Genomic DNA, 14022 nt, shown 5'->3' on the forward strand with positions numbered 1-14022 from the left:
TTAAAATATGTATTTTTAAAACATTATAAAAGCATAGTAATTCAGTAATTAATGTGGTAGATAGTGTCAAGTTTTCCATTTTCAGCTCTGTCTATACAAGGGTTTATTGCTTTTGCTGTTCTCCTGCCTTTTAATGGGTGAGAAGTGTAGTTGGAGCACCAGAAAACAGAAATCAAGCGCTTGCTTCTTTTTTTTTTTTTTATTTTTTTTATTTTTTTTTCCCCAGTGAGAATACAAGCCAGTATTTCCAACACTGTCACAGAAACAAAACAGACTCAGTGCATAAAAAGATACTTCTATAATGTACTTAATTAAAATGCTCATCTGTTGTTTAATGTTTTTGTGAAAGTAATCTTCAGAAAACTAGATGCTTGTAAAATTCTGAAATGTGAAAACAGAGTTTTTTGTGAGGCGTTAAATGCACATATGTACCAAAATAGTTATTTTTCCCAGACAAATACCTGATGTGTGAAGATTTTAAAATTCTTTTGAGACCTCATATTTCAGGATCTGGTTAATTCAGTATTTACACAAAATATGCCATATATTCATTAAAATGTGGTGATAATGTCAGCAGTGCTTTCTGGCAATGCAGACATAATTTTATGGATTGTTTTTAAAACAGCATAGCCATAACAATGGTATTTGCTGTAAATAGTTTTGAGGGAATCATTAAACATATCAAGGCTTTCAGCAACATTGATAAGTTATTAAATTGAATGTATAGTGCAGATCACCAAAGTAAGGTGTGAAATGCTTGATGGAGGCATTCTCCTGCCATGTTAATAAAATATGTAGTGGAATAATAGCAAGCATTGTTGCTGCTGAAGAAACACTGAAGAGAGTGACTGGATCTTGTAGTTGTATGTTGTACATGACAACAAATGAATGGTAATTTGATTGTGTTTGTAAAATAAAAGAGGGGAGATGTGTGTAGTGTGCACATGAAAACATTTGAGGGCTAAAGCTGGCAAAGTATAATTTTTTCAATTCTTTTTTTTCTTTTTAATAAGAAAAGATAACAAACATCATGATTTTGCTGGAGAATATGGTGATCTTTGGGCACCTGCCTTGTAGAGATCAACAACTAATTCTCTCCTTTTGCTGCAAACACTTGTGGGGAAGGGATTAGTTACCATTTGTGATTTGGGAGCCAATTGACAACTTGGCTGTTTTCCTTTTGTGCATTTTCTTTTCTCCTTTGCAATCTTCTAGACTGAAGTGTCTCAGAGTGAATTTGTGGTTATTTTGAGTGATGTCATGCTTCAGCCTTCCTTGTCACCAGATAAGACAAGGTGGTTGGGAAATTTCCCACCTTGTCTGATGGAGTTGTGTAAAGAGACTTGGAAACAATTCTGTTTATACCACAATCCTTCAGGTTTTGAGCAGGCCTGTTTTCAAAAGGTTGAGCAAACACAGAAACCTAAGAACAGTTTAAGAACCACTGACTTTTTTGAAAGACTTGCTTCACTCATCCCTAATCCTATTAAATACAAGCTCTAGGAAAGTAAGATTCTTCCATGGCTTTGAATAGAGGAAGCAGATAGTGGATTATAGAGCATTGTTATTTCTCTCTCTTTTTTGGGTGGTGGGGAGTGGAGATTGCTTTCTGTTGTAACTTTTGGAGGGAATGCTTTAATTATGTCCAAACAAGAAAATACAAGGTATTGAAATAATAAAAAAATGAAAATATTTTGTGGTTGTCCCAAATAAGAATTAACTCTTGAATATGAGTTAGCTCTTTATTTGCCCATATATTTCCTTATGTTTTCTGACTTCATTTTTTTAACTTTATTTCATCTTTTATTTTTTGCTAAATCTGTTGGAATCCTTTTAAGTATCTACCGGTATTCCAACTCATTAAATTTAACAAAATTTAACATTTTGTTAAATAATTCACCCCATTTTAACAACTGCAGTCAGAATATTTGCCTCTTGAAAAGCCTTCTCTTACAATATATTCTTTATTTTGTTTCTCTGTGCTATAATTGCAGCTCTTTTTGAGAAAACTCTCAGAGGAGTTGTGGAGTTCTCTTCTGTAAAATTACATGTTTTTCTCATTGGGACTTGATCAGACTGTAAAATATTGCTAAATACTGATTTATTTTCATGGTCACAATGATGTTACTAATTAAATACAACTCAAATGCATTGTTTTGTTTAGTGGTAGGTTTTTAGTCTCGTTCACCTAAGGGTCTGTGCTTATCTGCTGTAATGCTAAAACTTACTCATGGCACATTGCAGAAGAGACTGGGAAGTACTTGTTTTAATAGGAGAGTAATTGTGCTAAAATTAAATTTTCAGGACAAAATTTCATATGACTTCTGTACGTCTCTTTGCTTTTCCACTCTTTTCTTGGATTTTGTTGTGATTTTTGCTTTATGGTGAATATATCAGCATGCTTTCATCACTGCATTACTTCCATTAGTTCTTCTAGATTTTTGCTTTGATTTCTTTTCTGTTTAAGAGGGAATTGACACAGTTCCTTAACAGTTGCCTTTAAGTATAAAATCCTTCTTGATTCTGATGCTGGAGAATATGGAGGGCATCAAAGGCTGGACCATAATACAGAGTATTTCTCTGAAGAATTCCCTCACAATTATCGACCTAACTCAATTATGGTAAGTAAATTGCTTGGGAAGTTGGTTGTTTGTTTTAATTTTACTTTCATTTGTGTGAGTTTTGCAATTCTTTGGACAAATATAGAGTCTCTTCTAGTATTTGGGGGAAGGGGGTATTTTTAATTTATTTTCTGAAATTAACCTTTTTTTAAATACAGTATAGATGACATTATGATTTGATTATAACCAATAATGTTATTTTTATATTTCCATGCACTTTTGCAGTGTCTGGCACACAGTGTTTCTTGTCAACATGCATGAAAACCTACTAATACACTTTTGATTTGCTATCCTTAATATTATAATTTGCTTTATTTTCATCTAGAGAAACTCCGTCTTCATCCTTGATTTGTTTAAAGCTCTTCAGATTCTGATCCTTTGCTGTCTTGAAATCATTAATTAGAGCCAGTCGTGTGTTTGCCAACTGAGTTTTTCCTCCTCAGTTTACAGAAAAACTTTGCAAAAGGGAAACAGGATTTCTCTGTTCATATCAACAATTTCAAGGATTTCTAGTCCTTAAGTGATATGAATAATGGAGAAAGAATTTCCCACAAGCCACCAATTTCTGTTAGCTGAGGTGGTCACTAATAAACTGTACCTTTCTTAATTGCTCTTGAAATCAGAACCATCACAATCAGCAATTTTAAAATGTTATATTCCCTTTTCTTTATGTAGGTATATGTGTATATATACACATATTTCCCATTATTTTCTCTATGCATTCACATATGTGTGTATGATCACAAGCACAAGAAAATAAGATTCAGAAAGGCTGGGAATTCAGGCAAGAGTTCACCGAAAAAAACCCTGAAATTACTTATATTCCTGAGAAGATTTTTATACCTAAAACATTTATGTGGGTGAAGGGAGTGTTTCTCTATGCACAGGTACATTGCTACACATTAACACCTGCAAATAAATTGCATTTATAACCTTAGGAGTCTGCAAAATGGAGCATCTGCACTGATGTGTGTGGGTCACTCCCCTTCCATGGCTGAACAGAACATGAATTTCTAGTGTCACATCTTAACTTTTCTCATCAGATATAAACTCCTGAGAATTATTGTCACTTCTAACCTCTCTCTCTCTCTCTTTCTTTCATTGTATCCAAAGTATTGGCATTTCTATCATTTGCCTGATTTAAAATATTTTCATTGCATGAAAGAATGGTTGTGCCTTCATTGTGCTTGGTGTAAAGGAACTTAGGAATGGGTTTTGGGTTTGTTTGGTTTTTTGAAGTATCTGCATGTGATAGTGTCTTCATAGTGTGGGTAAGTATTTGTGCTAATTTGAGATGAAAGGTCTAAGATTTCATTCCTGAAAGGTTATGCAACAAATTATTGCTTCCAGATTTCTTGCTTTGTGCCCAATTCAAATACATTTCCTGTGTGACTGGAGAGCATCTTAATTATCTATCACTAACTTAATCTTTGCAAGCCAATTAACTGCAATTTGGAATGCATATTCCATGTTTAGTCCATTAGATTTAGTCCAAAGCTGTGGTTTGCTAGGTGTATGTGGAAGATGAGGCATGTGGCAAACTCAGCAGCAAAAGCACTTTTGCAGCATAAGCTGTGGCATGGCAATGGCATCTCCAGGTCAGAAAGAAACCCAGATAAACTCTCTCTTATGTCCTTCTGCCACCCAATTAGCAGAGTACCTCCAGCCAACTCCCCAGAGGATTCCCCATGCACCAAATCATGCACCAAGTAAAGGTAAAGTACCAGTGAAAGGACATCAAGTAAAAGTAATTGAGAAAAAAAAAATCTGGAATACCTAAATTCAGCAAATAGATCTTCACATAAGAAAGATGTTACAGTAAATTACTCCAGCTGCAGTTTTGCAGTAGAACAAAGATGTTTTATTTCAAATAGCAGTTTATATCCAATTTACTGGGTAATTTGTCCTGCTTAGCAGTTTCTTTAGTCTTAATTGCAGTTTCTAAGATCCAACTCAAAAGTCTTCCCACCAAATTTCTTTCCAAATTCCATATGATGCCACTCCAATAAACTCAGGGAAGTTCTTTTTCTGTTGTTTAATAATTATTCCTGTTGTTTAATAATTCATAATGCATGAGACTTAAGTTTCTTGTTTCAAAAATTTTAGTTTTTCCTCCACTACAAACTTTGAAGAAGTAATTTTTTAATGAGAGGTGCACCTCCCTTAAGGTGTGTGAGTAAACATTGTCAGCAAAACATGCCCAGGGGGTTGTGACAAAATGAAATAATGTGCAATATTCTCCTTCTCAAGACAAGCTTAAATAGCACACAAATGTGTTACAAAAATAGAAGATTAAATGTGACATGATCCATTCTAAAAAAATCACCTAATAAAAGAAATATTCAAGGTGACATATCAAAATGAGAAGAAGATATAAAATTCCTGGAGCAAAGAATCCTGGAAGAAGATGAAGCTTTGTAAGCACTGCTGAGCATTTCACTGTACAATTTTCAGTCTTGTTTAGTAAAGCTCTTAGAGGGCCAGAATTCAAAATCATCAGACACACCTTGAAAACTCCTTAGAAAATGCACAGAAATGCCCTGTGTAATATGACTTATTTAAATAACTGTACTATTTTTTTCTGTTTCACTGTTTTTTTTCTATAATGGATTGTTGACAAATACATGAAATGTACATAACATTCCATGTAATGAAACTTTCTAATAACAAGCTGTGAACTATTTTGTCACTGTAAGAATATACTCTTTTTACCCCAGCTTCATTTCTGTTTGCAACTCCACTCTGGTATTCTCATACTAGTCTTTTTGGAGGTATGTTTTATAAAAGATGTGCTTTTTGAATGCTTCTATAAACCTTTAATCTTGCTTATGTCTCATCATCTCTTTGCACTATGTAAATTAAGTGCTGCACACACATTTGAACCCCTGTCAGATCTTAGTGCCCCTTTATGGATTAATTCACTTGTCAGTACCTAATTTGGCTTTTGTGGTTGGATGTGAAACTTAGATATGGGGCAGGGGGGAAAAAAATGCAATCTTTAAATAATGAATAACTCAAAATGTCTTTTCTAAGGTATGTTTTTTTCTAAGGTATCCAACTTTACTGAATTTTGCTTTCAGAAAGAGCTAGTTATCAATAAGTGTCCTAGTAAATTTTTTACCATGCCAAAAGTTTGGATTTATATGAAAATCGAGGGGTGTACTTTCCTACTTCATGTGCCAACAGAAACTGAGTAATAAGCAGGCTAAGTGGAATATTACAGAGGAAGTTGTGTCATTGGAGAAATAGTATACCATTTATTGTGAAATATAATTGCTTAACATATTTTGACTTTCACAGAGTTACTTTTTCTGTAGTTCATTCCAATTAGTTAAAAAAAAAATACATGGCAGAGTATTCCTTTTCCCTTGTCCCCAGTGTTGTCTTTTTTCTGTTTCTCTATTTTTGGCATTCAGCAATATAATCTTTTTACATTAAATTAAAGTAAAATTATATAGTTTATTTTAAGAATATCCTTATTACAGGCTTGAGTTTTTAACCTTGACCTTAATGTATACTATTCAATATCAAAGTGCAACTTCCTGCTTCCTTGAGTCTGTGGGCAAATTAGAATACTCCCATAGATTTAAATGATCAAAAAGCTTTTAGTGACCTTAGCTTTGAAAATACTAATTTAAATAACTTTCATGATAAGGATTTATGTATTGAATTTTAAGGGACTGATGTAATCTTTAACTGTTTTTTCCCCTGCCGTGCACAGATATACAGATTAAATGAAATAATGCTTTTATTTAGAAACTTTAATGTTCAGACTTGATGAATCAGCCAGAATTTAATGCCACAAAAGTCTTTTAGATTTTTACCTCTTGATGCTTAAGACTTCAAAATTCATTTGTTCATTGATCATTTGACTTCTTAAAACCAAATGTAAGGTAAAGTTACTTTGTTAGTAATTTTTGTTTCATTCTATCTTCCTCTTCAGTGTGCTTGTGTTTCAGGGGGTTTTGCTGACTTTTTTAACTTACTTTTTCTCAATCTGAAAAAAGAGTGCAGAAGATAAGAGAGGAGAAATTTTGAGACACACCCTGTGCAGTACATGGACTTCTTGTGCGTAAATGAAGCAACACAGTCTAAGAAATTATTTTCTGTATATTCATCCTGTATAGCCATAAATTTAAAAACAAATTGCAAGGCAAAACTTCACATCATTTTAAACATACCTTCTTTGTCATGTGCAGTATCTGACAAAATGAAAACCAAAATGTGTGAGTTTTGTATAATAAATTATAGTCAGAAAGGAAGAGCTATCATCTATTTTATCCTTTGATGTTTAATTATATTCTCAGAATTGTGTCCATGTGTGACAATTAGTGATGGTACAGGGACAGGAGATTGTCTAAAGCCCTCATTTTAATTAAAAGTTTGGGACAGTGTTGGCACAGGGGCTTGTGACATTGCCTTCTGCATCTACCAGCTGCAATATGTGCTACTGAGTATTTTTCTGCAGTCCCTGATCTAGCTCTGAGTTCTAGTAATTCTCCCATCTGTTACAAAATGACCTTGAAATTATTTTTAGGGCTTGGTGTTTTCCAATCCTGAAAGTCAGATGAAGAGTAGTTCATTGCAATTCCAGCCAATTTTGGTTGTGCTTGCACCTGGTGCTGAATGAGTCTGACAGATCTGAAAGTAGCAGTTGTCATTTGCAGAACCTCTTGCTTGTGGGTTTTTAGATACATTTGGAGATTTCTGTGTATTTTAGTCCTTTCCTGAAATATGTAAGGTGATATTTCTGCCTATAGCTGCTGCTGTTCACAGGTGCTTCCTACATGTGGTATTCCTGTATTGTTCTTAGCTCTTTAAATCTCTTTTTTTTTTTTTTTTCCTAGAAGTTTTCTGGATATTCACAAAAAAGAAAAAAGTATAAGGAGTAGAAATTTGGCTGAAAACATCTTACATTCCTAGCTACTAGTAGTACTAGTTGTCTTTGTATTTTTTGCAAGATAGCCATCATGAGTAAACTACCATCCTTATAGAAAGTTGGTGGAAAAGAGGTTGATTGTAATTTTTTTTTTTTTTTTTTTTTTTTTTGTCTCTTTATTAGAGATACTGTTTTAGTGCCAGAAGCCTGGGACTTGCCTAGTTTCAGACAGTGTATCTGCCTCATATGGACATGCAGTATTAAAAGGTCAAAGGTGCCAACAAAAATCCATTTTGGATTTGACTTATAAACAAGATTCCTGTCCCTCATCATCATGTCTGTTAGCACTTCTGCCAATGAAGCAGCAGTTACTCCATTCCTGCCAAATAGAGAATAAAAAGACTTTCAGTGATATTTTATGACTAAATGTTTGAAAGTTAACTTTGACAAAAAAATATCTTTGCAGCTGAATCATTCTGTCTCAAACAGATCTGATGTTTTCCAACCCCCATGTTACACTCTCCCATCAGAAAAGGCCTGATGAACCTTCCTGTGTGTGTGTTTCAGATGTCTTCTTGGCTTCCTGAAATAGTGGAGTTTGTGTGAGCCTTAGGGGGCTCGAGGTTGTAAGTTATCAGTTGGTATAAAAAGCAGAGGGACAATTCACTGAGATCCTGAGTAACCTTCTCCAACCTCAGAGCTCACCCTGCTTCCAGCAGGGAGTTTGGATCTCCTGAGGCTTCCACTGTGGGGAGGAAGTGTCTATAAAGGGTGTTCAGGATGAGCAGGAAGCTTGAAACAGAAGAGAGACTCTGGTGATTTGATTGATGACAGTCAAGCTATGAATGAATTCTCTTTAGTGTTCTGTTCTTTGGCTTTTCACTTCTGTCCATGTTCATCAAGTGAGCCTTGGGAAATGGTAAAGGAGACATGAATGGGATAAAACTTGTGATCAGAAAAAGCAGAAGAATAGAGATCAATGGAGCTGAAGCTGGTAATTGAAAGTGTGCAATTCAGCAACAGTATATGAAAGAATAAACTTCTGAGACACACTTCCTAGGGTATGGAAAAGCTAAAAAATTTAATATCTCTGGTAGTGCTTTTTGCTGATGAATACCTAGGTCTTCTGTAATAGTTTTAATCAGGAAATCTCTATGTACTTTTTTAGTAAACTTGTCTATTTATACATAGACATATATCTCAGGCTGCATACTATGTATATATATATATTTATGTATATATAATGAAGAAGGGCAAGAAGGTGATTCTGCAAATCTCCTGATAAGGAAAAAAGAAAAAAGCACGTCCCTTGACGAAGGAAGAACTCAGAATTTTGATGGACGATATAGACAATGCAAGAGTATTCAGTGCCTTTTTCTTGGCACACTCTCCAAGGGCAAACCTGCTTTCAGACCCTTTTCATGTGATGGTGCACCACTGAAAATAAAGTAACAGAGCAATAGGTTGAAGAGGCTCTGTATAAGTGGGATACACCCAGAGGCTTGGGTGGTTTCAGTGATGTGATTCAAGGCTGGTGACTATTATCTGAGAAAAATCATAGGGGAAATTTCTGACAGCTGAAGCAAGGCAGAAAAGGAAGGCTGAGGGGTCTGTAGGGCAGTTTCTCTAGAAGACAAGAACCACATCCTCTTGCAGTTTCTGTCCAAGCAAGTGGGTTACATGAGGGTCAGTGAGAAAGCCAGCCTGGATTTAGCAAAGTCAGAGCATGCATGGTCAGCCTGATTCCTTTCTTGATCTAATTACTCAATCTGTGTGCACAGGGTTGTTCCAGTCAGTGCACTAAGACTTCCAGCCTTGTCTCCTGCAGGAGCTGAGGAACTGCAGGGCTGGATAAGATTGTTAGGTGGGTTAAAAGCTGGCTGGGCCACTGCTGTTTCATCAGCCAGAGGCAGTGTGCAGCTGTTGGCTGGTGTCAAGGAGAGAGTCTTAGGAATTGTAAGGGAGCTGATAGTGTTTGGAGTCTGGAGCAGTGACCAGCATGATGAGACAGCACAGTTGTAGATGACACTGAATTAGAGTGAATCATTGATCAATTGTATGTCCAAGCTCCAATCCAGACACCTCTAGAGCTAAGGATAATCCATACATTTGTAATTTCAAAGTGTCTGGACTCAAACATAAAATAAAATGCTTGCGTTTCAGCTTATCCTGTCATCAATGGATTCCTGAGTTTTGTAATAGTATCACTGAATGGCAGATTGAAGCATATGCTTGGAACACTGACTTGCTAGAATGGCTTGAAAGTCAGTAAACTCAAGAAAAATATAGAGAAAATAAATTTAATTGAAGGGGGATATGTTACTACAGGAGTGGTAATTCAGGTGAGAGGTGATGAAAGAAAAGGAGTCATACTGAAGTGAAAAGGCTGAAGAAGTTTGGTGGTTCAGGCTGTGAGAAGGAGGAGTGGAGGTGAGAAATCTGGTCTGAAAACCATGCTGAAATCCTGGGCAGATAATCTTCCCATTTTCACCTTGCCTCAGGAAAGACAAGGGATCTCTCCAACCTCATTGGTCACAATTTTCTTCCTCAAACCACCACACAAATATTGTAAGTTCTGTCTATTTAAACAAGCAATAAAGCCAGAGCACATAGAATGTAGTATTTCTGGAAATATTGTTGGGCTGGGGGAAAAGAATAATACCTATATATTTGTAATGAGTGTTATCTAATAGTTGTATAGTATTTTTCCTTTTAAAAAAATTGTATGCCAGTGGAATGAATAATTAATAATCTTATTTTAAATTGTTAATAGGTTTAATCAATAATTTATATTTTTTTCATTATTCATGCTTTAATTGTTGCTTTTTGTAGCAAATAGCCTTGGAGGTGGTTACACTTACCAATGAAACAAGAGTAGTGCCATATGTGGCTTTTCTATGATTTAGCAACAAGCCCACCAGGATTAAAATAACTCTAAAAAGCAAGTTTAATTTCCCGAGGTAAGGAAGAAACAAGTAACTAAAGGAATAAGGTGGCAGATATGTCTCTTCATGGCAGATACAAAATGTATCTGTCATTAGTTTAATGCAATCATCTGCACAAGTTCTGAAATTGTGCTAAAACCAGTTTTAAAATTCTGGTTGTCAATGAAGTGGTTGGAGTTGGATGATCCACACTGCTCTCAGGTTCTCAGCTGATGTAAATTGACTTTAAAGGAATTGGGCTAATTTACTCCTCTAGGATCTGACACATTATTGACCAGAATAGAATTGAGAATTGCTGTGTCCCACATTAGCATTATTTTTTTTCCTTAACTGAAGTAACATTTTACAAATTCTTTCTTAGAAAACTTACTTCTGTTTGTTCCTTCTCCCTTCCCACTTCATCATCCAAACCCAGAGCTTTGAATTTCTCAATACACCACTTCAGAATCTCCTTTATCTATATGTTTTGAGCTAGTTGACTTCATTAAGTATTTCCTCTCCTGCACTGGTTTATAGGAGCTATTTATCACTGAAACCTTAGGGGAAATCATTATATTCACTGCCTTTCAAGAAGCATTGGACACTGCTCTGTCTGATTCAATGAAGATCAGCTGTTCTTTTCCTTTTTCTCCATTTCCTAAAGCTCTTTGCTTTATTGCTTTATTCTGTTTAGAAAACAATGGAAGCCTTTATGCCATCAGGCTCGTTAGCAGATAACACAGCTGAAATTGCAGAATATTAGACATTCCACAGGGATGAAGGATAGTCTAAAAGAGGACGTTGCCAGAATGAAGCCAATAATCTTCAATCTTGTGTTACCTTTTATAATTGCATTTTTATTGACTTGTTCAGAAAACACATTCATAGAACTGACAATTGATGGAGTACCATGTATCAAGGTAATTGGTAGATACCACATATCAGTCTTGTTTTCTGATTGTGACTCTGCTCAGCTTGGAAGGAATGTCATGTAAAATACATTGCCACAAGTTCTTTTGTGATCTATGAGGAGTCTTTTGATTATATATGTTTGGATATTTTCTATTTCAGGATAAAAGAAAAGGAAGAAAAATGCAATAATTTAAATGCTTAATTTTGATTCTGTTCAATCTTGAGAGTGAGTTTTATTGCTCAACACTGACATTCCAAAGGTGACAAGAATGTGAAGAATATGCTGCTGTGTCATTTACTTGTATGAAATCACATCACAGGTCTTGGGACAACTTTAACTCACAGCAAAAGAGAGTTGAAAAACTTGTCATTCATCACTGACCACTTTGTTGACCTAGATGTTCTCAGGTTTTTGAAACTGGCCATTGTAAGTCATATGAGGCCCTCTCCTGGTAGCCACCTATATAAAATATATCACCATGAGCTATTAAAAGAAAGATAGAAAAGAGATTGTAATCAGGCTAGCTTTAAAAATTTTATTTTGTGTAATTTCAGTGCTAGGGACTAAGCAGCCGATAATCATTCTTTAAATATTATATTTCTGACCCACAGTAGTGCCCAAGTGACAGATTTTTAACAGTTAAAATATTCTCCACATGCTGTTTTTTTAGAAATTGTGTTCTGTAAGGTTTCTGGTTTTTTCAGCTGCTTTTGTTCTTGTCATGTTTTTCCTAGGTGTACATTCCAAGCAGAGTGGCTCTGGTGCTTCACAACACTGACATCCCAAAGTGAAGTTCTCTGTACCTACCAAGAAGAAGCAAGTCACAAAGAAGTGCTGATACACTGTACTAGTACTAAGTATAGCAAAGCTTGCTCTAAGGAGGCTTTCTGAGGCTGAGTATAGTAATATTAGGTGTTTAAAATGTAAGATTAATATTCACATGTAATTGCAGAGCTCTTGACTTGCTAGACCCTCTTTTGAGGAAGCTTTACAAAGAGGCAGAAAGGAAAACGTTGGGTTTGTAGTTCTAGTAGTACAAAATTACACTTAAGGTGTTGCAAAGCAGCAGGTTTTCTCAATTAAATTTTTGTTTACAGAATTTTATCAGGAATGATAAGAGTGATCCTGCTCCAAAGTTTGTAATTTCTTATAATCCTCATTTTGATAGTGAATTCAAATAGTCATTATATATTAATGCTTCTTACTAAAAGTAAGCAGTTTGCTTAAATAAAACAGAAGTTTTTGGCTAAAAGGCAGCCTTAACTGTTTGTGGGACCTAATTTGAGGCTCCTCTTCTTCAATGAAGTCTAACACGGAATTAGAAATGTTTATCCAAATGGATGAGAAGGTCCTCTGAGAGTCTTGTACTTTGCCATTTTTTTTTTATTTAATTAGAAATGCACAAAAATGCTGGGCAGCAAAAGGAGCAGGCCGATGGAGTGGGGGCCTGCTGATGCTATTGTGTGTGCTGGTTGTCTGCTCCCACCCAGATCACTTAGTCTGAGCATCTCACTTGCTACAGCTGGATAAAAATGACACAACTATTTTGTTTAGATCACTAAAATGTTCAGTGAGAAGCATGTTTTGGTCTTAATGCAACAATACCACACTGGAAGAGGTACTTAAAGTGTAGTTCTTCCCATTGCGTTTATTTTGCTATCATCAGGACCTTGCAATACTGATTTCACTACTTCCAGAAGCTGCCTTTCAGCTTGGAACATGATGATGTTCTTGCACTTTTGTAACTTTTGAAACATTGCTTCTTGTGAAGAAGCAGTCTCAAAATTCAGTGATCAAACTAAGGTGGTTTTATTGATTAAAATTAAGATAGTTAATTATTGGAGTGCTGCTAAGATAATTCAAGTGAGTTCCTTCATGAGCTACAACTTTTTTGTAAAGAGTAAGATTTTGTATATTTGAAAATGTATTGCAGAGTATTCTGGAAAATTAATACCAAATTAACAAGACATGCTTTATTTTGTTCCATTTATTTAAAAACATATTTGAATTGGTTCCGAAATGAATGTCTTTTGTACCAATCTGAATTTTCTAACTTTTAAAGTAGCCAAAGAGGAAGATGTCCGTGACCATTTCCAAGTCATAATTTTACCCAGTTTCCTTTGTGAACCATTGTGTAAACTACTGAATAGTTGGTGCCAACACTGACAATCTATTCACAGTTCTTGGAATGCTTACTTGTGGCTTACTTCTTAAGCAAAATAAGGGATGGAATAATGCAGCATGATGGAAAAGAGTCTTTTGCAGAGTTCACACTGGAAGGACTTTGTGAACATCCCCAGTCTGATATGTTCTGTGTGGCAGAGAATGTTATATTGCAGTTGAGTACCATAGGATCATGCTTCATTTTCCTCTGCACCAGTTTGATCATTGTTTGGTTGTGGGCTAATAAAAGCATTCCTGTTACGCTCTGACTTTAAATAAAATATACTGAACTGTTTTAGCAACTGGAACTGATTATCTTTTTTTTTTTTTCCCCCAGATTGTTTTCCTTGTAGTGAAATAATGAACAACTTCTAATATATGTTATATTTACACTGTATTGATCTAATATGTTTTATAGAGGGTTTTTTTGCCTTTTTTTTTTTTTTTTCTTTTTTTACTGGCACCAGTTCCAGATTTCAAAATGTAATGGCAAGCGTCTGTGTCAAACCTTTTTTCAAGAGA

The 14022-nt window shown here is 35.2% G+C and overlaps 1 protein-coding gene across 4 annotated transcripts in view; it reads left to right on the plus strand.

The window, feature by feature from the left end:
- Window positions 1–13808, plus strand: part of GBE1 (1,4-alpha-glucan branching enzyme 1) — a 137088-nt gene extending 123280 nt beyond the window's left edge. For 2 of the 4 annotated variants that reach the window (XM_079314380.1, XM_079314382.1), the window contains exons 15-17: window positions 2502–2621; window positions 4274–4336; window positions 12072–13808. In XM_079314380.1, coding sequence (XP_079170506.1) covers window positions 2502–2621; window positions 4274–4336; window positions 12072–12128 — 240 coding nt within the window. In that variant the 3' untranslated portion in view covers window positions 12129–13808. The remainder of the gene's footprint in view (window positions 1–2501; window positions 2622–4273; window positions 4337–12071) is intronic. The other 2 variants (XM_079314381.1, XM_079314383.1) reach the window with 2 other exon arrangements.
- Window positions 13809–14022: the final 214 nt, after the last annotated feature.

Source organism: Erithacus rubecula (assembly GCF_903797595.1).
Source record: "Erithacus rubecula genome assembly, chromosome: 1".
NCBI classification, from domain to species: Eukaryota; Metazoa; Chordata; class Aves; order Passeriformes; family Muscicapidae; genus Erithacus; species Erithacus rubecula.